General features: G+C 27.8%; 2 protein-coding genes and 2 pseudogenes across 2 annotated transcripts; 1 reads left to right on the top strand and 3 right to left on the bottom strand.

Annotated features, from left to right (window-relative positions):
* The first annotated feature begins 1,656 nt into the window (after positions 1-1,656).
* LOC126553230 (uncharacterized) lies at positions 1,657-2,401 on the top strand. The gene is made up of 2 exons (XM_050208384.1): positions 1,657-1,977; positions 2,051-2,401. Exons 1-2 carry the CDS (start codon positions 1,657-1,659, stop codon positions 2,399-2,401), a joined length of 672 nt encoding a protein of 223 aa, XP_050064341.1.
* Positions 2,402-3,705: 1,304 nt separating this feature from the next.
* LOC126553229 (uncharacterized) lies at positions 3,706-4,804 on the bottom strand (annotated as a pseudogene).
* Positions 4,805-6,092: 1,288 nt separating this feature from the next.
* On the bottom strand, positions 6,093-7,406 carry LOC126553226 (uncharacterized; annotated as a pseudogene).
* Positions 7,407-19,188: 11,782 nt separating this feature from the next.
* LOC126553236 (uncharacterized) lies at positions 19,189-24,514 on the bottom strand. The gene is made up of 2 exons (XM_050208390.1): positions 24,188-24,514; positions 19,189-20,929 (listed from the first exon to the last, which is right to left on the bottom strand). Exons 1-2 carry the CDS (start codon positions 24,248-24,250, stop codon positions 19,601-19,603), a joined length of 1,392 nt encoding a protein of 463 aa, XP_050064347.1. The 5' UTR covers positions 24,251-24,514; the 3' UTR covers positions 19,189-19,600.
* Positions 24,515-26,214: the final 1,700 nt, after the last annotated feature.

Raw genomic sequence — 26,214 nt, 5'->3', positions numbered from 1 at the left:
TTAACAATAACAAATATTTAAAAATATTTGATAGCCAATCGTTTTTTACTCATAAACTTTTGATTTCGAAAAATTTAAACTTTCGATAATATTTTTTGAATCAACTTTTTTTATAATTATTGAAAGCCAAACTTATGGAAAATCTTGTATTAAATTGCCAACTTTAAGCTACTCATATAAAAATGTTTATGAATATTATAACTACAAAATAATTTGCAATTATTCATTATTTTAACGAATTTTTGTCAATAATTGAATTTCAAATTGTGCCCGTGTATTCTTATAATTTTTGAATCACTATAAGACTAATTTATGAGGAACTTTTTATTAAATTTAAAAAATTTATAAAATTTCAGTAGTTTTAAAAAAGCTTAAGAAAAATAAAATATTTTGAGGCTAAAATGCACTTTACCACGCCCCTCACGAATTTTGAAATTTTTTTTTTTAAAGATGTGTTTTTCAACGCTGATTTCGAAACTGTTTGAATTTTTGTGCGAAAACCATTATTTTGGAAGTTATAGCCTTCCAAAATTTGCGATTTTACGTTTATACGTATGCGCGCAACACTACTTTAATGCTGCGCGGAGGTACTTGAGTTTGGCGAACGGAGCCACTATACACTTATTAATTATTATACTTCAACTGGCCATCAAGCCAGGTGACCGGAGCCGACAGGTGCTCGTTACCCGGCTAGTAATTACCCTGTGACCTACTTAAGGTGGTGTTGCATAGCAAGTCGAGGGATATTTTCGATTTGTGCGGAGCGGAGCAACGGCGCCGAGGAGCGTAGCGACGAGTGCCGAAACACGCGCAGTCAAATTTTATGTACTATACACTTATTATACTTTAACAGGCCATCAAGCCTGGTGCCCTAGTGCACTCAGGATTGCATTAGCCTATCTACCTGATATAATTATCATCAAGAGAATTGAATGTAACAATATTAGCAATAATATACAATTTAGTAATAATGAGATAGTTATAAGATAGTGATATTGATATAAATATAGAACGAAGACTAATTAAAATGTGCAATTTTGTTTGTGTTTTTAAATATTCTAATTATAATTTATAGCAGTTATATATATTATATAATATTTAATTTTTAAAATAACTATAAGGTACTTAGTACGATAAATACGATAAAATCAGTCTGCCCGAAAGTGCAATAGCGAGTAGGTCATTTTTAAGAAATTCTTATTTTAATATATTTAAACAGTTTACTATTTACTGTTATAATGTCAAATTTAAATCTTTTAAAAATTTTTAAAATATTTAATTTCGAAACCTCCGGGAAAATCAATGAGAATATTATTATTCTACTCCAAGAGTGGAATTTAATTCCAAAAAGTGGAGAATACAAATGCCCTCGTGGTCATAATTTAAAATTAGTGTCACGGAATGATACTATCGATGGCTTTGTTTGGAGGTAAGTACCTATCTGGCTAAGTAGTAAGTACGTTCTAAATCGATCCTTTTTTAACCCAGGTGCCGTGAGAAATGTTCGGTTAGGAATCAAAAAGCTACTAAAGTACTAAGTGTAACTATCAGGTATCAATGAGGAAAAATACATTTTTCGAAAAGTCACACCTTTCTATATTTAAGATAGTTGCGTTGTCCTATTTGTGCCTCCAACATACCACGCAGTCATTCATTATGAGTGAGTTAGAAATTAGCCGTCATACTATTGTTGATTGGTCAAATTTCTGTCGAGAAGTTATGTATGATGGACTAGTTACTCATAAAGTCAAAATCGATGGAGTGGGTGTTGAAGTGGAAATTGACGAAAATAAATTTGGAAAACGGAAATACCATAGGGGGCATGCAGTTGAAGATCAGTGGGTATTTGGAGGTGTCGAGCGAGGGACCAATAAATGTTTTCTTTTCCCAGTGGAGAAAAGAGACAAAACGACATTACTCAACATTATAAAAGAGTGGATTCTACCAGGGACAACGATCATTTCTGACTGTTGGAAGGTAATAATTTAAAATTAAAATTTAAAATTAAATAGATAGGTAATCTATATTTTTGAATACTTAAATATATTAGGCATACGACTGTTTGAATGAAGAGGGATTTGTGAATTTTAAGGTTAATCATAGCACTAATTTTAAAGATCCCGAAACTCATCAGCATACAAATACAATTGAAGGCTTATGGAGACATGCCAAATTTTCACTACCTCAATACCATAGGAAGAAAGATTTTATAGGAGGATATCTCGCCAAACACATGTTTTTGAAACAAATTAAAAATAAAAATGACGCGTTAATAGAGTTTTTCAAATTGGCTGGACATTTATACAACGCGAATGTCCCAATTCATGTTGAGCAAAACTCAAGTGTAGATAACAGTGATACAGATGATGATGAAGAAACTGATGATAATATTGTTTATTAATATAATATGTTAATTGTATTGACTGTTAGGTTTTTCATAATGTATATAAGCGCAATAAACAATAAAATAAAGAAATTGAATTTGAATTTTAAAATTATTGTCCCCGTAAAAAGAATTTAAATAGGTTATATACGCTCCGCGCGGCAGTAATGTAGCGGTATTGCGCGCATGCGTATAAATGTAAAATCTCAAACTTTGGAAGGCTATGACTTCCAAAATAATGGTTTCCGCACAAAAATTCAAACAGTATCGAAATCAGCGTTGAAAAACACATCTTTAAAAAAAAAAATTTCGAAATTCGTGAGGGGCGTGGTAAAGTGCATTTGTTCCACGTAAACGCCGCAGTATTATATTTTTAATATCCGTGCGTATCCATTCAAATTTTTTTTTAAAAGTTTTACCTAAATATATGTAGCAATGTATATAATATAGTAAAAACGGTAATACAACATAGCTTGATTTGTAGTTATTGAATTATTATTTATTCAAATATAAATATATAAAAATTACTATTACTTATTGTCTATACCTATAGGTAATCATAACATATCATTTCTTTTTGAACAGAAACATATTACTTTTTACTAAAAAAAAAAAAGCCAAAAGGTATTATAAATTAAAATAATTTTGTTGTAATTTTCGGGTTTACTGCCACAATACCTATAATAATAAGTAATATTTTCATTTAAAAAAACATTAATAATATTTATAGAAGTACCTATTATAAAATTATTTTTTTTTGCATTTAAAATATGTTTTGGTTCTCTTATATCAGCGATACTTATTCGCTTTCCATATAGAAGGTCTATGATCTCGGGTAATAAACATTCAATATAAAATTTAAAAACAAATATAATAACTTATTATATTACCTAATACATAAAATATAATATATATTTTTTAAGTTGAACAAAATTTACTGTTTAAATCACTCACAATTTTATTTTATCGACCATTTTATTCTGCCAAAAAGATAAATCAAAATATATTTTTTCAACATTAGTCCAATGGAGAGTGTGTATTACAAAATAGCATACATTTCTTCTTGTGACCCGTAATTGACCCATCACTTGGTAATAATATACATGGTAATTGTTAAGTAAAATATTGCCTCGTTCGTTGATGGTGCAATATGATAGCTTAAAAATACAATTTTATGAAATTTAAAAACATCATTTCGATTATAGACTATGTATTATCAATTAAATTATAGTATGTATTAATAAATTGATTAATTAATAAAATTGTACATATTTTTCCATTAAATATTTAAACTTATTCGATTTTATAAGCAAAGTAAAATATGTATTGTTTCATACATAGTAGTTAGAAATATACCAATTTATTTTCCACTGCTTCAATGGCGTGCTTTGTATCCTTTGCTACAAATGGACATTTAATTTCTAATATTTCATCATTGCCTATCAACCCATCTTGAACAAAATTTAATTAAAAAATATATAAATATATAAAATAATATAAATAAAAAAATAAAATAATTTTTAGTTTTACCAGGGCTCACGGCCAAATAAGGGAATTCTCGATCAATAAACAAACCACAAGTACGTACGACCAACCCATTCATTTCTTCAAACTGTCTCCTAGCATGAGGCTCCATTTCAATACCATAGCTCATTGATTTACTAATTGTTGGATACTTATATAGAATATTATGGACTTTGATTTTACAGCTAGTGTTCTCTCTCATTTTACAGATTTCTCCAAACTTAGACGCTGTTAATCTTTTTCGACGCTTGTTTTTCCATGCATCGCTTTGAATTTGCCCTCTAGTCATCTGTTCAACCTCGTCTATGTTGACATTATCCAGATATTTTGAAAATGCGATTTTTTTTTAAGCAAAATCTTCTGGACTGAGACTAAAGAGGTCATCCAAAGGCTCTGCTAAGCCATAGTCTTTGTCCGGCGCACTAGATTTTGGTTTTGGTTTGGATCGTAACACTCCAGCGGTGAAAAGTTTTCGTCGTCTAGTTGTTGTATTATTTCGTATCCGGTCAATATTATTTGAATATTTTTTAGCAAATTTTCCTATTATAAATATATTTTATTATTACAATGTAAATAAATACTTTTAAATAATTTACCAGGGCTTTTTAGAATAATTTTCTTGTTAATAGTTCGTATGTAGTTTTTTGAATTATGTGCAACAATAGCAACATGGACCCGTGTTTGATAATTATTACATTGTGTAAAATTAATTCGCTTGCCTCCAATATGTTTATTAATAAGGGAATTAAACTGCTCACATGGGTTGTTATCGACATCCTCTATCAATCTATCAGAGTTTATTTGCAGCCTATACACAATGTTTCGGAACTCGGCCATAATACCTGATTTTTCTGCCTCCGGGACGCGTATTAACGTTCCCTACTCGAAACTAGTCATGGTAATAAATCTGCCCTTCTGATTGGCTTATTTGAATTACGCGCCATAAATATTAATATTATAAATATTAAAAATAATAATCAGTTATACACTTTTATAATTACAATATTTATATATTATAATATGATAATATGATAATGAGCATAATTATTTATTTAATTATTAATAGGTAGGTATTTAATTTGTAAAAAGATTTTAAATACTTAACTCATTTTTTTAAAACCTTTTTATTTAATATGTTTAAATAAAATTGTTTTAATTTTGATATTAACTGTGTAATAACACAATGGATACAGTTATTTTCATAAATTATGATAATGATTCAATGACTTATATTATACTTATATATATATTGTATAAATTATATTCATATTATGTTCATTGTATAAATGTGTATAATTAGGTGATTAAGTAGACAATTTAACTAAAATAGTAAAATATAATTAAATAAAATATGAACACAAAAACCAACTAAAAAAAAATAAATAAAATAATATATAAAAATATTATAAAGTTTTAACTTATATAATATTATTTATAACAAATACTTGAATTTGGAACGTTTGGGTATTCATTTTTAAAATCATACAAACATTTAATTAGAAAACAATAAAATGATAAACAATAATTAATGTATGCAAATTGTGTTTAATATTATTTTATTTAGAATATTATATTATTGTGTTTCACTACCTATTCTAAATCTACTTACAAATTATGATAACAATATAATAAGTTGTTAGAATCTTTATACTGGTATAATATAAATACATATTATAAACTCAATAAACCTTCAGTTGTACACTTTTCAATAAAATAACAAAAATAAAAACTTAAATAGTTACCTAGTAAAAAATAAGTAATAATAATATTTGTATAGATTACAATTATATTCATCACTCATCAGTATCAATAAGTAATTGGGAAATATATTTTAATATTTAGGCATTGCTAGTATTATATACCCATATTATTATTAATTAGCAATTGATAATTCACCCTTTAATGTGTGCAAAATGTGTATTATTGCATAATGTGTTTAATAATATTTTATTTAGAATATAAATAAGTGTTTCACTATTCTAAATCTACATACAAAATATGTTATTATTAACTTATAAGTAATTAATAAACCTTCATAAATAAATGTGTATAATTAGGTGATTAAGTAGATAATTTAATTAAAATATAATTAACCACCAATATAATAATTGAATAAAATATGAACACAAAAACCAACAAAGAAAACACTAAATATTATAATGTTTTAACTTATATAACATTATTTTCAATGACTTTTTGTGTGTGGTACATTATTAGTAACATTTTTTCCAAGACAACGAACTCGTTGTTTTTTCTTAACCATGATGGACTTTTCAATATTAGAGGGACGTCCTGCCTGTATACGTTTTGCACCATTACTTATTTTTCTGACCCGTCTAGTCCTAGAAGTTGGTTAGCCTATTAGTTTTCCACGTCGGAATTTATTGAAAAATATATCTGTTAAGTCAGATACTGATTTTATGTTTCCCAATAGCTTATTGAATTGTTTCATGTTTTTTAATACCATGATATTATTCTGATTGTCACTAACTAAATTTTTTATGGTGTCAATATTATTTTGAAGGACATTTATTTCTTTAGCAACTTCATTAGAGACATCTAGGTGGTCATTTGAGTTTACTAATTGGTTTTCAATATTTTCATTGTGGTTATCTTCATTGTATAATTTGTTATTTGAGGTAAGCTGTGAATTTGGTTTGTCCATTAAATTATCATAGTCAATGTTTTGAGGAGTTTCCATAGGTTCCATGAATGCATGGTCAAAAGTATTTCCTACAGCTAAATTTCCCAACTGAATTCTATTTTTAGTCGTAAGTGTAGGAATGTTTTCAACTATAAAACCATTAGAATAAATAGCACATATGTGTTTACAGGATGTTCCTCCAATTCCAGCTGGACATTCACAGTATTCATACCCATCACATACTATAACATCATATACTAAATCAGTTGTTGTTGACGATGAAACAGTGTACTTTGTTTCATTGATTTTAGTAACTTTTAAATCTTTTGTTTTAGATAAAAGTGAATTACACTGTAATTGGGGTTTTGTTACCCTATATGAAGCATATTTAATGAGACGTCTTTTATGGTAGTCTTCAAGTACTTGAAAAATAAAGTCAACTAATGCAGCAGCATTATATGCCTTACATATTTCAAGGACAATATCCTTAAAAATAAGAATAGATGATTCAATAATATTATTTGTATTTTGGCCATGAATTGATAGTTGTTTTCTGAAGCAAACAGCTCATTCTGTCATTCGATTTTTTAATGATATCATATGATTTGAAAATTTTACATTTGAATCATTACATAGTTCTTCTATACCTTTTCGAGATATACTTTCGTCCTGTTCAAATAGCACTGCTCTAAAACTTATCATTTTCAACTGTCTTTCAGATTTTTCAATTTTATGTTTACTTTCCCAGAGCTACCTCCACAAGGCGTGACACATATGAAATGCACAAAGTAATAACTTTGATTCTGAAAATACTGTAGCAAGTGCTCTTCGTTCTGCTGCGCTGTTGTCTGTCATAAAAACAGAAGGATACATATATCCATTGAATGCGATATCACCCAAACATTTCTTCAACAAAGTAAATATATTTATATAATCATTTGTAGTTTGATGTTTATGAATTACCACTCCCAGTGGAATCCCACCTATTTTGGATGCACCAAAAATAAATGTGACAGTAGAATTCCCTTGATCACAAGAACTACTTGAATCTACGAAGACTATATCTTTTGAAAATGAAAATCCATGGGCTCTACGCATAATTGGTGTTACAACGGCAATAGCAAGGGGACTTTCAGAAATTTCTATTAATCCACCACCTTTTTGAATAAGCAATTGTTTTTCTCTGAGAACTTTAATAATGCTTTCTTCAGTACGATCCCCAAATTGCTTTGACCTAAAAATTGAAGGTAGTGAAAAATATATATAATATAATAATTGGGGAACTTGTTCTGCAGTATAGTAAGTGTTGAGTGCACCTCATAATTGAGTTGGTCATCGTTATGAATGTATTAAATTTGAATTCAATGATTAATTATTGCATGCAAAAAAGGATTCAGAGTTAAAATAGTCGGTCAGTCTTAATATTCTATTAACTCTTTATAAGACATTGGAAAAGGTTAGAATAGGTTAAATAATATTTTAAAATGTGTAGTAAATAGCTAAATAGAGAAAAATAGTTTTTAAAAAATGAAATATATAGTGTACAATTTTCTGAGTTTAGTGATTTATTGACATTTTTTTTTGGCACGCTCTACTTATGAATTACTGAAACAGAACCTTCAAGATATTAATTTTTTTGGTGGGAAATTATTTCCTATTGCCCTATATTTCAATTTATAACGATAATATATTATATCATATAAATTAATGCACTCATCACTTCACTCATAATTATGAAATTATTTTAAACCTTTAATGTTATACATATGTATGATTACAATAACTAAATATTTATTCATTAAATTAACATGCTAAAATGCTAAATATGATAATACCCTTTATAATAAAACATTTATATAAATTGTTTTACATAGTGAAAATCTTCAGCTAAATTACCTACAATAGATATATCATTATATAAGGTAGGTAATAACTTATTTAATATTTTAATATATAACAAGTTAATCATACAATATAATTAATATATTAATAATAAAAATAGCATTATACATGGTCATTGGTCATAGCCTCATAGGTATAATATTTTTTTATTTATTTACCTCCAGTTTTCATACATCTGAAAAATTTGTCGTTCTGTTGGATTTTGTTGAGCATTAGCTAATGTCTTAATATAAGTCATTGAATCATTATCATCATTTATTCCAGTAATCATAACTTCGTGATATGATTTGGACAATGCTGGAGTCATTCCATTATTGAAATAACTAATAAAATTATTTTGTACTTCAGGACTAACTCGTAAATAGCTGTAAGCTTCAGCATTATCAATCTGGTGGTTAAAATTAATCTTAAAACAAAATATAAACATAGGTATTGTCAATAAATTAATGAGTTTATGTTTTAATTTTCATATATATTAATTATATATTTGTATGTAGGTACTTATATAATTAAGTTAGAAAGAATTTAAAACTCTTTAACAGCCATAAGCTTCGCTGTGTAATAAATTCTATAACTGTGTTTAAAATAAAACGAAAATTCTGTCAGTTACAGAGTTAAAGACTGCCTACCTACCTAAAAATTGAGTTAGGTTGGATGTACTAACCTTTATTTCAGTATTTAATCCATTATTCAAATATTTATCTCTCCTCCTTGTATGCACAGTACTCTTCTTGATGACAATTATTATCGAAGAACTACATTGTTTATCTTTAACTCTAGTTTTATGAGAAGAAATATTATTAATCTTATTTTTAGATGAATGTTGACAAACAAAGTCTTTTCTGTACAAGTAGTTAATTTTATTTGGATATGTAGATTTTACAATCCAATTAGTTTTTGTTGTATTTGAAAATAACTGTATCCATTCATCGCAAGCAATGCTGTGAGAGTTATCTTTTTGTTCAATTTTTGTGCGTAATACAACATTGAATTCATTTTCATTGCTGATATTATTTTCAGTTATTACAACAGTTAATATCAAAATTAAAACAATTTAATTTAAACATGTTAAATAAAAAGGTTTTAAAAAAATGAGTTAAGTATTTAAAATCTTTTTACAAATTAAATACCTACCTATTAATAATTAAATAAATAATTATGCTCATTATCATATTATCATATTATAATATATAAATATTGTAATTATAAAAGTGTATAACTGATTATTATTTTTAATATTTATAATATTAATATTTATGGCGCGTAATTCAAATAAGCCAATCAGAAGGGCAGATTTATTACCATGACTAGTTTCGAGTAGGGAACGTTAATACGCCTCCGGGACAAAATTTATTTTACCAACTTTTGGCCCCGTACAAAAGTATGAAGCACAACTGTTGTGTTGGCCCAATCGGTGATATGCAGCGTTTGATATATCTTTTCTTAGCCCTAAAAATATGGTTCAAACAAAATTAAAAACAAGGAAATATGAAATAACTATAAAAATATTTAATGAAAATAAATTTTAGTTATAGATATTATACAGTTTTAGTATTATAAATGTTATAAATTTGTGTATATATAAATTTGGTAATCCCAAAATATTCATAAAATTTAATTTATACTTTTTTTATGTTCACCTGTTGTTTTTTGCTGAAGTGTTAAATCTGTGCTCAAATGATAGTTAATTGCTTTCCTAATATCAAACCGAAATCTCAGAATGTTGTTGATTATAAAGTTACGTGTGATAGCGGGATAGGTATTCCGTTCTTTTTGAAAGGGCACTCAATTTCGTCATAATTTCGCAGTAGATGATTTCTACATTCGATTTTTTTAATTTTAAAATCTGGTCCATACGGCATAACTTCGTTTATTCGTTTGGTGACGCTACTGTCACCATCGCCTGAAAAATATAATACAGAAAGTGGAAAATATCATTTCTTGAAAAATATAATTTACCAATTAATTTGTTCTATTTTAAGCCATGCATGCTCATGCTGTTAAGAAATCCTTCAATTATTCCATCCGCTTCCATTGCCGTTGATGCTTTATTCCAATTCAAAAAACATTTGTGAATTGGTACCTCTATATTTTTATTATTCGCACGTTCACAAACGGAACAGTACCGATTACGAATTCCAATGAATAACACATTTTTGGTGTTGTGCCCTATAATAGTAGCCTGTAAAATTATTTAAAATTCTATTAATAAACAGGTACCTAGAGGAGACTACAAAATAATTTATAAATTTACACAATTTTAAATACAGCTACAGGCAAAAAATATGTAAAAGTTTCATTTTTTTTTACGATTATATTTAAAAGAAATTTATCAAAATCATGATATTATTTTTTTTATAAATATTGATAAAAACTGTTGTGGTTGGACAAAAATTTGAATTCAAATTTAACAAAGCGTTTCTAGTGACCTACTCAATTATGATAATAAATAATAATAAATACAACAAAATAAAAACTATTGTTTCTTACCGCTCCAGAAAATGAGTTATACTTAGTCTTATACGATCTTTTTGACCATTGACCATCTGCTATTACAGTACATAGCGGTGTACCATTTTCATCAACATTACCACTGTTGATGGCAATTTGCCTTTCTTCATTACCAGCTTTTATCATTACATCAAATGCTGTTTCTTGAATGGAATTGCTCATAACGGACAGATTTTTTAAATAAGATACCGTTGATAAAGAGGGGAGTTCTATAGATGCCGACAACTCGCTAAGCTGCGTATGTCCAATACCTTTAAAATATAAATACCTAATTAATACAAATTGAAAATAATTTTAGAAAAATAATATAATTACCAATTGCTAAACTGCTATTTACAATAGCTTTATTAGCTTTATTGATGGGCAAATATTTATCTGTATTCTGAATATTTTCAGATGTGAAAGTTAAACTCATATTACACATTTTACACCGATAACTAAATACGGACAGGTATCCTTTACGACATTCTGATTGAAATACCATATCCAAAAATGAACAATCAAAAGGTTTATGTCGACTATTTTGTATTTGATCGAACAAGTGTTTGATATCTACAATTCTCCGGCCTTCAAGACTTCTATATTAATTATATAAAAAGAAAATAAAACTAAATGTTGAAATCGTAATAAAAAATAATGACATACTCAAAAATTGTTGGATTATCCTCACTACTAAAATCAGTATCCAAATGACGATTCAACTACTTTCTGCCTTTCACTTTGTGGCGTACTAGTATTTTCAGGAACAAACGGACTTACGTTTTGTACGCTTGCAACAACGTTTGTTGACGTACTGGCTACTTCTCTAAAGATTATAAATATGGGAACAGTATAATATATTATGTAAATTAATTTTATTGTTAAATTGCATACATTTTAATATTTTATAAAACTAATATTTATTGTAATAATGTTTCAGATAACTGATAAAGTTCAATTAGAAAATATTAAAAATTACTTACGGTTTTTTATTTTTTAAGTTATTTAATAATTTACGTAGGTAAGCTTTTTTTCCAGTTTCCCTTTTTTTGGTCCGAAACTTTTTTGGCGACATTTTATTACACAACACTCAGTCACAAAATAAATCACAATATTATAAATGTTGTATATTATAAAATTACAAGAAGAGCACAAGAATCTCAAATATTAAAACAGACAGACGCAAATTTTAATATTGATTCTGGTATAATGCTTTGATTAGGGGCAAGGTGGATATTGGATATATACGGTGGACCAGCTAACACCCTCCCACCTTGTTAGAGGGGTACGTTGTATTTACTACAGATGATAATCTCGGCAGAGTGCGCTATTTTCAATTGGTGTCCTGTTTTTATCAACAGCTGACCGGGCACCGGCGAGCCGGGCGGCAGATCCAAGGTGGATATATTTTACATTGCAAAATTGCATACCGGCGATTAACATAATAATTAATGATATTATAACTTATATATGAATTAGTATGTAATACTGACAATTGTCAATTTGTAATGTGTATTACTGTATTATTATTTATTATTAACGGCTGTCAACGTCTTAATATATTTTTATAAAATGAGTAAAAACAGCAAATGTTTTTTTCCTGGTTGTGATGTTGGGAATAAAAAACATAGGAAGGAACATACAGCTTTAAATCCTAATGTTAAGTATCCATCACTGTTTACAACTCCTAAAAATGATGTAAATATATAAATACATATATTAGGTAAAAGTACTAAGTAGTATAATATTAAACTCCACATGTTAATTAAAATGTATAGATTTTATTTGATGAATGGAGCGGTGTGCTGGCAACCGGTGGCAAAGGCGCGACAGTATCGTTCCTCTCCTTGGTATCGGCCGCGGTTAACCAAGGTGACAACTTTACATCGCGGGACATAACCGTCACGTCGCGCGCAAATTTAAATAAGCGATTCAGTATCCAACAACAGCTGTACCTAGTATATTTCCTAATCTACCTAAATATTTGACGAAAACTATTACCAAACGTAAAGCACCAACGGTAAGAAATGTTTTACCCAAAAAAGTTCAAAAAATGTAAATATTATTTGTAGGTAGGTAGGTAGGTATTTAATATTATTAAAAATTATTATTTAATTGTTTCTGTATCTTAAATAGAGCTGCAAAGAATACATATAACAAATGCTTATTGCTTTTGCCTGGCAAAAATTCACAAAGTAATACATTAAAAACCACAATTATTGCATTACTTGTAAAAATACTAAACACTGTAAATATTATAGCACTTGCAGATACACTATTGCATGACAATTCTTCTTCGCTTTCCCCTATTATTTCTCCTAAAAATATAGGTTTTGACATCAATAGAGATGCGAAGAATGTTGAATTACCAGGTACAATGTGGGGCATTCATTATGACATTGATACAACTATTTATTCCCATATAGAACATTTGTACACTGATAAAATTGTTCGCTTTACTTCAACTATCCCTCAGGTAAATAAATATATTATTAATTTATTATGTTTTTATATTCCTTAAATGAGTTTACTCATATTTATACACCTTGTCAATAATAATAACTAGTGGCTAATATTTTCAATAAAAATTAATAACATTAATTAATAAACTATTATTGTTACTTGGTTTTTAGGTATTTTTTTTTTGGGTAAGGCAATTCAAATTGGAAAGGAGGTAACTAGTATAAATGATGTCGAACAGCTATTAATTGAAGTAGATCAATTAAATACGTGTCCAGGTGTTGAACATCAAAATCATATGTATAGATCATCTAAATGTATGAGTTATATAAAAGGGAACAGACAACTTGTACAAATTGTCGTTTTTTTAAAAATAATATTAATAAAAGGTCACTAAAAAAAACTTTACAAAATAGATATACCTTTAAACTAAATAGAAATCTGTCTAAAAAGGTATTTTTTTCTATTAAGGGTTGTACCTGAATATAACAAATTATTGGTTATAATAATATTTAACTATTTTGATTATTAGGTTACTACTTGGAAAACGCAAGTAAATCATTTAATGAACAAATTTAAAGAATGTAATTCAAAAGACTTAAACAAATCTATTGACAATTTACCTGCAACACAACAAGAAATTGTCAAAGCTTGTTTTAAGAAATGTTCAATAAAGTCTCCCTTTGGCATGAGATATTCAAATGAATATATCTATCAATGTATTTTAATGAAAATTAAAGGACCAGCCTTATACAGAAAAATGTGTTGAGATAATATTTTACCATTACCTTCCCAGACAACTTTACAAAATTATATTAAAAATTTAAACCAGCATACGGATTTCAAGAAAATGTATTTGAAATTTTAGAAGAAAAAGTTAAGCTTTTAGATGTGAATGAACGACATGGTAAATATAGTTTTTAAATATTTATATATGAAGTATAAAATGTGTTATTTTGTTTAGGTGCATTGCTTTTAGATGAAATGGCTCTATCATCAGCTGTTTCTTTCAACAAATCAACATTGAAAGTGGATGGACTTGTTGATCTTGGTTTATACACTCCAGTAAAACAAATAAATCAAATGGGTGCTCATGCACTAGTATTTATGTTTCAGCCTTTTCGTGGCCCATGGGTACAATCAATAGGGGCTTTTCTGAGTAAAGGAGCCGCTACAGCTGAAATATTACAAAAACTGGTTCTAGAGGCTATTTTTTTATTAGAAAAATCTGGTCTGTATGTCCATATAGTTGTAACTGATGGTGGGTCATGGAATCGTGGAATGTGGAAATTATTCGGCATTGACGAGGATAATGTAAGGTGTAAGCATCCTATTGACCAGAATAGATGTCTTTGGTTTGCCTCGGATTTCCCTCACTTAATAAAAACTACTTGGTCTCGTGTATTAAAACAAAAAATTTTAATGGTAAAATTTATTTATTTTTAATTTGTGAATTAACTAAAACCTAGTTTTTATTTAGACACCAGGCGGTATTGTTGATTTTAAATATTGGAAATTGTTGGTCGAATTCGATGAAAAAAATCATATTAAATTGTGTTACAAAATAAATAAAAATCATATATACCCTCATCAGTTTCAAAAAATGAATGTAAAAATGGCAATGACTGTAAGACTAATGTTTTCAACTTAAAAACATATTTTAATAAGTTTTCTTGATATTTAGTTTTTTAGTGGCACAGTGGCGGATGCTTTGGAAGAATTACACAAACGAGGTTTAGAAGATTTTAAAGGATGTCTTCCCACTATTAAATTTATTAGGAAAATTAATTTGTTAATTGATATTATGAACTCCAGAACTGCACATACTTCTATAACATCTGACAAATAATCGCATGGACAAAAAGTTGTAATTGTATCAACTTATATGATTACCTAACTTAAAATTTTACTGATTATAGGTAGTACGAGAATACTTGGAATATTTATACAATTGGAAAAAGCTTATAACAAATCCAAATGATTTTTTGACAATTCAAACATACAAGGGGCTTGTTGTCACATTAAAAGGTACAGTTGAACTTGTTAAACATATTTGCGATGAAGTTGGTTATAAATATTTAATGACAAGGCGAATCAACCAAGTTAGATAACTGGAGGTAAAATTGTGAATATTTATTTAAAAGATGTATAAACATTAAATATAATATTTCAGCATCTCTTTGGAAACTTACGTAATGCATGTGGATCAAATCAGCATCCTGATCCACTTAATTTTATTCAATTATTTAGGCTTTTGTCATTTTACTCATTAGTTAAACCACCAAGAGGTAGTAACGTTTCTGGTGGAGAAATACTGAACTCTCTTATACATATAAAACCTAATGCCGAGCTGACTGAAAAATTAAAATTTGAAAATAAATTGGACGAACTATTAGATGCTGGAGATTTTAGTGAATTAACTGATCACACAAATTTTGAACAACCATGTGTTGATAATAATATGTCAAATAACATTGATTCTTCTGCTCTTACCTATTTTGTAGGATATGTTGTCAGACAGGCACGGAAATTTTCAATTGCAAAATCCTGTGAAGAGTGTTTTAAAACATTAATCAAATGTGAAGATTTTGAAGATCATGATTGCTTTACCTTACAAAGGAGTCGAGGCAACTTATTTATACCATCAGATATTTTACTTAACTTAATATATACTTATGAACAGGCAATTGTTAAAATACTGGAGAAAGATAACTTTCAACAACTAATTTTATTTGAAGGTAAAAAATTTAATTTAAAATTAAATATGTTAATAAATGCTGATATGATATTAATAAGTTAATTTGTTTTTTAGTTTTAGATGAAATTAAGAATCATGGCTATCCAAAAGTTGGCTGTGATGAACATAAATTTCAACTGTCTAAACATATTACCAAGTTTTATTTGACAACAAGAATGATTTTTGCATGTAAACAAAAAAATAAAGATGTTGAAGCTAAAAAAAATACTGAAAAGAGATTAAAAAAAATATCTAAACTCATTTAATTTTTATTGTATAAATAATTGTTTTTAAAATAAAATATAATAAGCATATTTGTTATTTATATCATGATATAATTATTAATTGTTGATTATATCATGGTTTATATATTATTATGCATTCGTTACTTGGGACACCAATTGATAACAGCGCGCTCTAGTGGTGAAAATAGCTGAAGTGATTTATGTGTCTTTTTTTTTTTTGAGCTGGTCCACCGTATATATCCACCTTGATTAGGGGTTATAATACCACTGTTCTCTATGTGCTTTTTCCAGTGTGGTTGCAGGCAAGGTTTATAGATAATAGTATTATCTATAAACCTTGGGTTGCAGCACAGATATATACTATTAACTAGATGCCCGACTTGGTTCCAATACTTGAAGCCAACAGTCATAATGCAGATTGGGCATTGTTTACAAGCCGATGTTATCAATGTTAGTGATAACAGACAAAATTATAATTTATACTTCTCGTAGGAGCAAATAGTTTAAAAGTGTTTGGTAGTAGGTATATTTTTTTCTAAATTATTAAATTTGTAAGTTTTTTAAAATATTATTATGGTGCGCTCGTGTAGTGTACATTTGTGCACAAACCGTTCGAAACCCGGAGGTCGAAAAATCCACTTTTTTCCAGTATGTATCTAATATGTTTCATTAGTATAGATATTTATTGATAAAATATTTATATTATATTTAATATTATTTATAACTAGGTTTCCTCTAAAAAATCCATCACGAGCCCAGCAATGGATCCAGGCAGTTGGCCGAAAAGGGTTTATTCCCACACAATATAGCAAAGTTTGCTCCGATCATTTTACTAAAGATGATTTCGTTAACAATGTTGGAAGCAAATTGCTCAAATTGAAAGAAAATGCAGTACCTTCAATTTTTCCAGACTACACTTCTATAATAGAAAAAGCCAAGGTGCAGTGTCTGGAAAAAAAAGGTAATTATCTTAATACCTGAATATTATTTCTTGAAAAATTGGTAATTTTTTAAATAAATTAAAATTTTTTAAAAAAATTCAAAATATATAAATTAAGATATACACATTTAAATTTTGTTTAGAAGCTGTTCATAGTAGTCAAAGTCAATTTCTAACTGAATCAACATCAGATTCTGAAAAAGACTATGTATTGGATTTAAGTAAATTACCAGAACCCCAGCTTACACCATTAAAAAAAACAGTGTTGTCGTCCATTATTCAGTAGTCCATCAAAACGTGCTATATTTTCACCAATGATAAGAAAGTTAAAAACTAAAGTTAAACAATTACAACAGAAAGTACGAAGACAAAATAAATCTATCCAAAATATGAAAGACCTACTAAAAATTTTAAAAGACAAAAAATTACTAGCAAATGAGTCAGAAGAGCTTCTACTGGAAAAATTGGATAGTACAACTTTGGAATTATTCCAAAATGTTTCCAAAAATAAAGGTAGGAAACCTACAGGCTATAGATACAGCAAAGAGATCAAAGAATTTGCTTTGACTCTTCACTATTATTCACCCAAAGCCTATGAGTATGCCAGGTAATAGCAAAAAATTAACAGATTCTTTTTTGTAATTTAAAAAAAACAATATTGCAAAATGGCACATTTTGCATTTAAAAATTATACACTTAAATTTTGTATCCTAATTTTTATTCTTATTTCAATTTTGTAAGATTATCTTGTCTGGATCTTAACTTAATTTTATTAATTTTTTAAATAATGTTTTTTTTTTTAATTTGTATGTGTAAAGCCACATTCCCACGACTGGTGTACTTGCCAAATACGACAATAATTGTACATTTGACCAGTGCACAATTACGGTGTTCACGCGTACTTGACAAGTAATCCGAGTAATATTGTCCGTAATATTGTACAAGTATGCCGATCCGACGGCATGACAAGTAACCACCAGCACCAAATATTGGCCAAGTACATCAGTTGTGGGAATGCAGCTTAATAAATTCAAGCATTGGTTATAATAATGTTATAATATACAGATAGACAATGTCATAATTATTTTTGGGCACTTAAGGGGGAAGGAAGAGGTCACTCCTATACTTTACATATAGGGAATTCCAAAAAAAACTTTATTTGAAAACAATCGAATGAAATGAAGTATATCCAAAGTGATTTCTCCATAGTGTTTTTTTCATAGGAGTGACCTTCCCCCTTAATTTTCTAATGGCATGGGGTATCTGTATAAGACACTTTATAAATGTCACTCTTACATTAAATGAATCACACCATATTATAATCAATGCTATAATTAGTGTTTAAAGTTAAATAAATAAATAAAATAAATGTATAATATATAATTCTATTGTAATATAATAATTGTTTATTTTATTAATTAATAATTATAAATAAATTACAATGTTTTTATATTTATATGAAATGAGTTCTTTTTTTAATGACATTTTAAGTATTTTTTTTATTAATAGACAGGTAACTATATAACTATATTGTAATAACGTTATAGGTCCATTTTCATACTGCCAAATAGTAAATCTATAATGAATTGGACTTCTTCTGTAAATGGTGAACCTGGTATCTTTAGTGAGGTGATAGAAGAATTGAATTTTCAAAATATATCGCATATTTTATAACTATTTATAAACATTTGAAATATTCGTTTTTGTTTAAATTTTTTTGGTTGACTCAAAATACTTGAAAATTTAATACAAAGTTGCTGATGAGTTAGTCTTTTAGTATTTCAATAATTATAAGAATACATAGATAATTTTTTCCAAGACCCTCAACACTACACTACATTTCAAAAGAGAACATACCGGTTTCGCGCATGTCGACTGACGGCTGCCAGCCGTCCCGAGGCTAATTTCTCCCACTTTCGCCGTAACTAGCCATCGATCGAGCACGAAAGTTGCCGATCAAACTGTGCCGACGAGTATACAGTATACACTAGTCACTAATTATTAAAATAGCCGGTTTACAATTATTTATCATATCCAAGTGACACGGCGTTAACGTTTACCAAGGAATCGGTAATATTTAATATTTTTTAAATAGTTTTTTATTGATAATATGATTATTTAAATTGAGCATCAACTTAATGGTTGTATAATAATAATTTACAGTACATTTTTATACATCATGTACACAATACAATAAATAGGTTTTTACAATAATAATTTACATAACAACGATTTTACAATAATAATTTTACAAATATTTACACAATTTTATCTTTTAATCTGATAAAAGATCGAAATCGTCATCTTCTTCAGTGTCACTATTTCCTATCGTCATAACCAATCTGTTTTGTTCAGCCGTCAATTCGTCCACTGTGTCATCTAAGGTCCAAAACTTATTTTCCTCTTCAATTGTGTGCTTTACGAAGTTCTTCCACATTTCAGCGTCCACTTTGGCTATTCCTTCGACCAAGAGGTTTTTGACATCAGGTAATTTAAATGTCTTGTTGTTGGCTTTTACGTGACGTTTTACAACAGACCAAACTAACTCAATTGGATTGAGCTCGCAATGATAAGGTGGTAACCTTAACACTGTTTTGTTCTGTTGTAAAACCATCTCGTCGATGACGTACTTGTTGTAGATCGGTTTTATCCTTCTAACAACTTCCAGTAGTTCCGGTATAATCATAGTTTGGTCAACAACTTCTCCTTTACCCTGTAGCCATTGGATCATATCAGCCTTCCTCCAGTTTGAAGTCGGGCATTTCTCCAACTTCACCGAGTGGTATGGCGCGTTGTCCATAACTATGACCGCATTATCTTTGAGCCTTGGTAAAACACCTTCCAACCAATCACGGAAACTATCACCATTCATTTCATCATGATAATCGTTGGTGTTTTTCTTCGACTCAAAGCATAATAACGAATCCGAAACAAATCCATCTTCAGAGCCGATGTGACACACTATGAGCCGTTTTCCCTTTCCGGTGGGGTTAACTGCTCCGGTAGAAAGACCCTGGGAAAATGCAGCTTGGCTCGATTTAACGGTTGTATCACACCATACTCGTATTGCCACGTCTCCGGCATTCACCCACGTTTCATCCAGGTAATATATCGGTCGGCCTTCCTCTCGATATTTCCTTATATCCCTGATATACCGTCTACGCCATGCCCGAATGTCATCATTTTCAATTAATGCACTGTTGCGTCCTCTTTTTGAAAATTGAAAACCCATTGATTTCAAAAGACGCCATAGTGTTGTCAATGCGAAGTCCGGTAAAGTGTCATCTTCATTTACAACACTTAAAATTTTATTTAAATTTGGCAACTCACGATTTACCCAAAACTGATGAACTTTTCTTCGTATCGCTTCTTTGTCAAAATCATCAACCTTAACATTGATATTTTTGAAAATTTTCGTCCTATTCGGTGATGATACTGTTTTAAAGTTGCGATACTCGGAAAGCGTGTTGGATATTGTGGTTATACCAATGCCTAATTCTTTGGAAAGAATTACACGAGCCTCTCTTATAGCAAGCTTGGGATTAGCTTCCAATTTACTTTTGTAGGCATTAATTATCATCTCCTTTTGGCGAGAACAAACAAACTGAAAAATAAAAAAAATTATAAGTAAAATCCAGCTTTAAAACGATCATATTGAAAACTTTAACTATAAATTACAATAATTGTAATAATCAAATTAAAAAAAAAATCATTAACATATACGGTAAAAATCAGGGATGGAAAAAGGTTTTTAAAAAACCTTATTTAACGAAAAAAATGAAAAACGAAAACTATTAATAAAATGAAAACGTCGAAAACAACAAAAATATAATAACGAAATCAAAAACGAAAACGTAAATAAATTATAGAGTTAATTCTGAGTTATACTTTTATTATTTATTACGAAAAAAATATATATATATTATATATGTGTTATCACTTTTAAAAATGTTTTAATTTGAAATTTTGAATTTTACATATAAAATATAAAATATAAATGATTATTTTGATTTGAAATTTAAATTTTAAATATTAAGAATAACTAGTTATAACTCAAGTGCATGTAACTATTATAAGTTAGGTATAAGAAATAAAAATATATATATAAAAAAAAAAAAAAAAACAAAATTATCGAAAATGTTATTAGGAAACAATTTAGAAAAATAACGTTTAAAAAAACGAATGGCGGACAATTTCCCCCCATTTTTTTTTTAAGTTTATTATTTAATATTTAATAAGAAATTATTTTTTTTCCAGTAAAATATAATTTTTTTTTTATAAACATAATCAATTATACTATAATTACCTATTATAGTAGATGTATATTTTTGATAAATTCAACTACTTGAAACAATAAAATAATAGTAATATTATATTTAAAAGATTGTCTAAATAAAAAAGTAATAGTACTAGCACATTGCATTATTCGCTATTATCTAAAATTAATAAACTATTAAAAATTAAAACAGGTATGGTTTTTTTAACAAAAAAAAATAAATATGAAAGACAATTACAAAATATGTACTTAGATATAAAAAAAGTATCAGAAATTAAATGTTTTTTACAAAATATATCATTTGTATGTCGAAATTTTTAGACTATATTTCATAAATATTTTTTAACTTTTTATAATTCTATAATTTTTGTATGTTTTATAATACAATTTTTAATATATTTATGAAAAAAAAAATTAAATTTTTAACCTAACCTAAATTTTTACTTATATACAAATTGTTTACGTTTTATTATACAATTTTTATTTTATTTATGAAAAAAAATAATTTCTTATTAAATTATTAAATAATAAACTTAAAAAAAGCGGGCAAGTGAGTACCGCTCTGCTGTACATTAGGTGCCGTATGGATCATTATTGTATATTATAGGAGTGTTAAATTTGAATCCAATGATAGTTATCATTGTATACGAAAAACGATTCTGAACGAAGATGATTTGTCAGCCTAGGATATAATTTCCAGTTGTTGGTGAAAAAGGTGGTTTATGTTTTAATGGCCTGAATACACCAAAATTTAAGTTCTTTTATAATTATTGTAAGCTAAACTTATGAAAAATCTTGTATTCAATTTTCAACTCTTAGCTACCTATACAAACATTTTTATGAATTATACCTACAAAATAATTTGCAAATATTCATAATTTTAACGAATTTTCGTCAAAATTTGAACTTCAAATGCTAATAAAAAAAAATTGTGCCTATGTATTCTTATAATTTTATAATCACTATAAGAATAACTTATGAGGAACTTTGTATTACATTTTCAAGTATTTTGATAAAGCCAAAAAAATTTTATCGACACTTCAAAAAACATTTTTCAGAAAAATTGAAAATTTCAGTTGTCTATAAATAGCTCAAAAAAACTCAAAATATTTTGAAAATTAAATCAAGTAAATAAAATGCCAATCTAAATAACTGGTAAAATTTTCAAGTATCTACGACTTATACTTTTTGAATTATAACAAATATCAAAAATCGTTTGAGGCTAAACCGTTATTTAACGCGGTTTTGTAAAAATTTAAATTTCAAACACTCATAAAATTTTTTTGTCTGAATCCGGTAGAGTTTTTTTTACAGATATTTGAAGAAAAATGTATGGAGAACCTTGTACCAAATTTTCAAAACTTAGTTATAAAAGAAAAAAATTTTATGATTTTTTAACTTCAAAATTACTTGCAAATTTTCGCGTTTTCGACAGATTTCGTAAAAATTTGAACTAAAAACGCTTATAAAAAAAAATTGTGACTAACGATTTTTTTTTTTTTTTAGCTACATTAAAAACAACTCATAAGGAACCTTGTATTAAATTTTCAAAACTTTATGGTCATCCAAAAATTTTTTATCGACACTTTAAAAAAAATTTAACTATATACGGATACCACTGACATTAACATTTGGTGAAAATTTCAAGTATTTTCAGTGATTAGTTTTTGAATTACAACCATAAAAAAAAAATCGATTTGGTCGGAAACTGGTTTTGCGTAAAAATTCCCGTTTTATTTTATTTTTTTGTTAATTTTTCTATATGTTTTTGAAATTATTTCTTTTAATTTACCAAAAAACCAAATAGATTCAGTCTCCTACCAGAAAATATGTTGAATTAGGCAATCGAAGCATTTTTACTGTCTAGATGATGAAAGTAACAAAAAAATACAACACACCCATCATTGTAAAATTAACATACATTCATTGCTGCGAAAATCAAATGATATGGCAACGTTGCAGACTTTTTACAATGGCATTTATTGGACTGTATAACATTTTCAATCGTTCTGTAGTCGCTCAGAATCATTGTTCGTATACAATTTCATATGAAACCCATGTTAGGTAAGATACATATACGACTCACGAAAAGCGATATAGTACCTACATGACCACCTTTTAACTCATTGTATTCAGCTAAAGGAATGTTGGGTCTAGACAGTCTAGACATTTTGTGGTACAGTCACAAAATCCAAGATTATGGAATATAGTATAATATATATAACTGTATATGTACCAATACTACCACTTAAATATGACACTGTATATTATTAATTTAATCTAAACATTTACTTGGAATTAGTTTAACCAAAAATATTTTAATAGTATTTTTTTAAATATTTTATTCTCGCATAAGTCATAAATTAATTTTTTTCTTAGATACACGTTTATTGTATTATATATTAACTAATTTAAACTGTTAAGTAAAAACGTAATATAGATAACTACCTATGTTAATTTGTATTACAATATTATGATGATTATAATTTATTATTATCCAATATTACCATTACTATTATTATTATTCTGTTAATTATTACATGATGTTTAAAATGTAATCCTTAAAACAATTTTTTAATTATTTACCTTTCCTCTTGGATTCCGCTTTACTGGTGATCGATGATCGTTTGGATGTCCAGGTTGGTCCATAATAATTATCAACGATTGTTTGATAATTAAATACAAAAAAACAATAGCAAAAGAATGCAAAAGAATAAAAAAACGAAACGTACGCACGTGTTCACAGTAGCACGGTTAGACTAATAGTCAACAGGTAGCTGTGATATTTGGCACCGGGTGTATATCGGTTGACAACAAGCAGTCGTTACTAGCGTGCTTGTCATAACCGGCGGTAATTGGTGGGGGATGCGCGCCGCCGAACGTAAACTGGTCCGCCGCCCGGTATGTTCTCTTTTGAAATGAAGTATAGCAGCTGTGGTATTATTAACTACCAGGTCATGCTCATCGTTTTGCGCTTCGTCAAGGATTTATAATTTATATAATTAACACCTACGATTAGTACGACTGTACAAGTGAATGAGATTTTATTAATTTTTATTTATTTATAAATAAATACAAATTTGTGTAGGTATTACTTATTAATTATAAATTAAATAGAATTAAAATACATTTTGATAAATAAGATTGCTCATATACCTTAGAGTCAGCATTTCGACGTGTGTGCGTTTTTTTTCTGTGTATAACATAACTTGTCGAAATAATAATTTAGTTTTAAACTTCAGAGATGGTTTCCGATGGCCAAGTCAATATTATTGGTGCATTTTAGAAGTAAAAGTAAGAATTTTCCAACAGTGTTCAAAATAATCGGAAAAAACAAAAAAAAAAGGTGACGAAAAAAAGAAAATTTTTACGCAATCAGTTTTCAAAAATAATAGTTAATTTTTTTATATAGTTGGAATTCGAAAACTAATCACTGTAAATACTTGACATTTTCACTAAATGTTTATATTAGCATTATCTATATACGATTAAATTTCAAAAATATTCTTTTTTTTAACTATTTATTAAACAACTGAAATTTTTGATTTTTTTTATAAGTAGGTATTTTTAGATTCTGAACGAAGTGATGAATGTATTGATTTTACAATGGTGTGTGTTTTTTTTTTTTTTGTTTTTGTGTCTGTGTACAGCATAACTAGTCGAAATAATGCTCCAATTTCAAACAATGGGGGTGGTTTCCGATGTAAAAGTGAATATCCTTGGTGCATTATAGAGGTAAAAAGTTAACATTTTCCAACAGTTTTCAAAAAAATCCAGAAAAACAAAAAAAAATGACGGAAAAACGGCAATTTTTACGCAAAACCAGTTTTCGACCAAATCGATTTTTTTTATGTTTGTAATTCAAAAACTAATTACTGAAAATACTTGAAATTTTCACCAAATGTTAATGTCAGTGGTATCCGTATATAGTTAAATTTTGAAAAATTTTGACTTTTTTTGAGTTATTTATAGACCACTGAAATTTTCGATTTTTTTGAGAAATTTTTTTAAAGTGTCGATAAAAAATTTTTGGATGACCAAAAAGTTTTAAAAATTTAATACAAGGTTCCTTATAAGTTGTTTTTATGTAGCTAAAAAAAATTAAAATCGTTAGTCACAATTTTTTTTATAAGTGTTTTTAGTTCAAATTTTTACGAAATCTGTCGAAAACGCGAAAATTTGCAAGTAATTTTGAAGTTGAAAAATCATAAAATTTTTTTCTTTTATAACTAAGTTTTGAAAATTTGGTACAAGGTTCTCCATACATTTTTCTTCAAATATCTGTAAAAAAAACTCTACCGGATTCAGACAAAAAATTTTTATGAGTGTTTGAAATTTAAATTTTTACAAAAACCGCGTTAAATAACAGTTTAGCCTCAAACGATTTTTGATATTTGTTATTATTCAAAAAGTATAAGTCGTAGATACTTGAAATTTTTACCAGTTATTAAGATTCGCGTTTTCTTTACGTGATTTAAATTTCAAAATATTTTGACTTTTTTCGAGCTATTTATAGACAACTGAAATTTTCAATTTTTCTGAAAATTTTTTTTGACGGGTCGATAATTTTTTTGGCCCTATCAAAATACTTGAAAATGTTATACAAGTTCCTC

Source organism: Aphis gossypii, unplaced genomic scaffold (assembly GCF_020184175.1).
Source record: "Aphis gossypii isolate Hap1 unplaced genomic scaffold, ASM2018417v2 Contig00103, whole genome shotgun sequence".
Lineage (NCBI taxonomy): Eukaryota > Metazoa > Arthropoda > Insecta > Hemiptera > Aphididae > Aphis > Aphis gossypii.
Note: the sequence above shows the minus strand (reverse complement) of the source record. Positions and strands in the feature narration are given on the sequence as shown.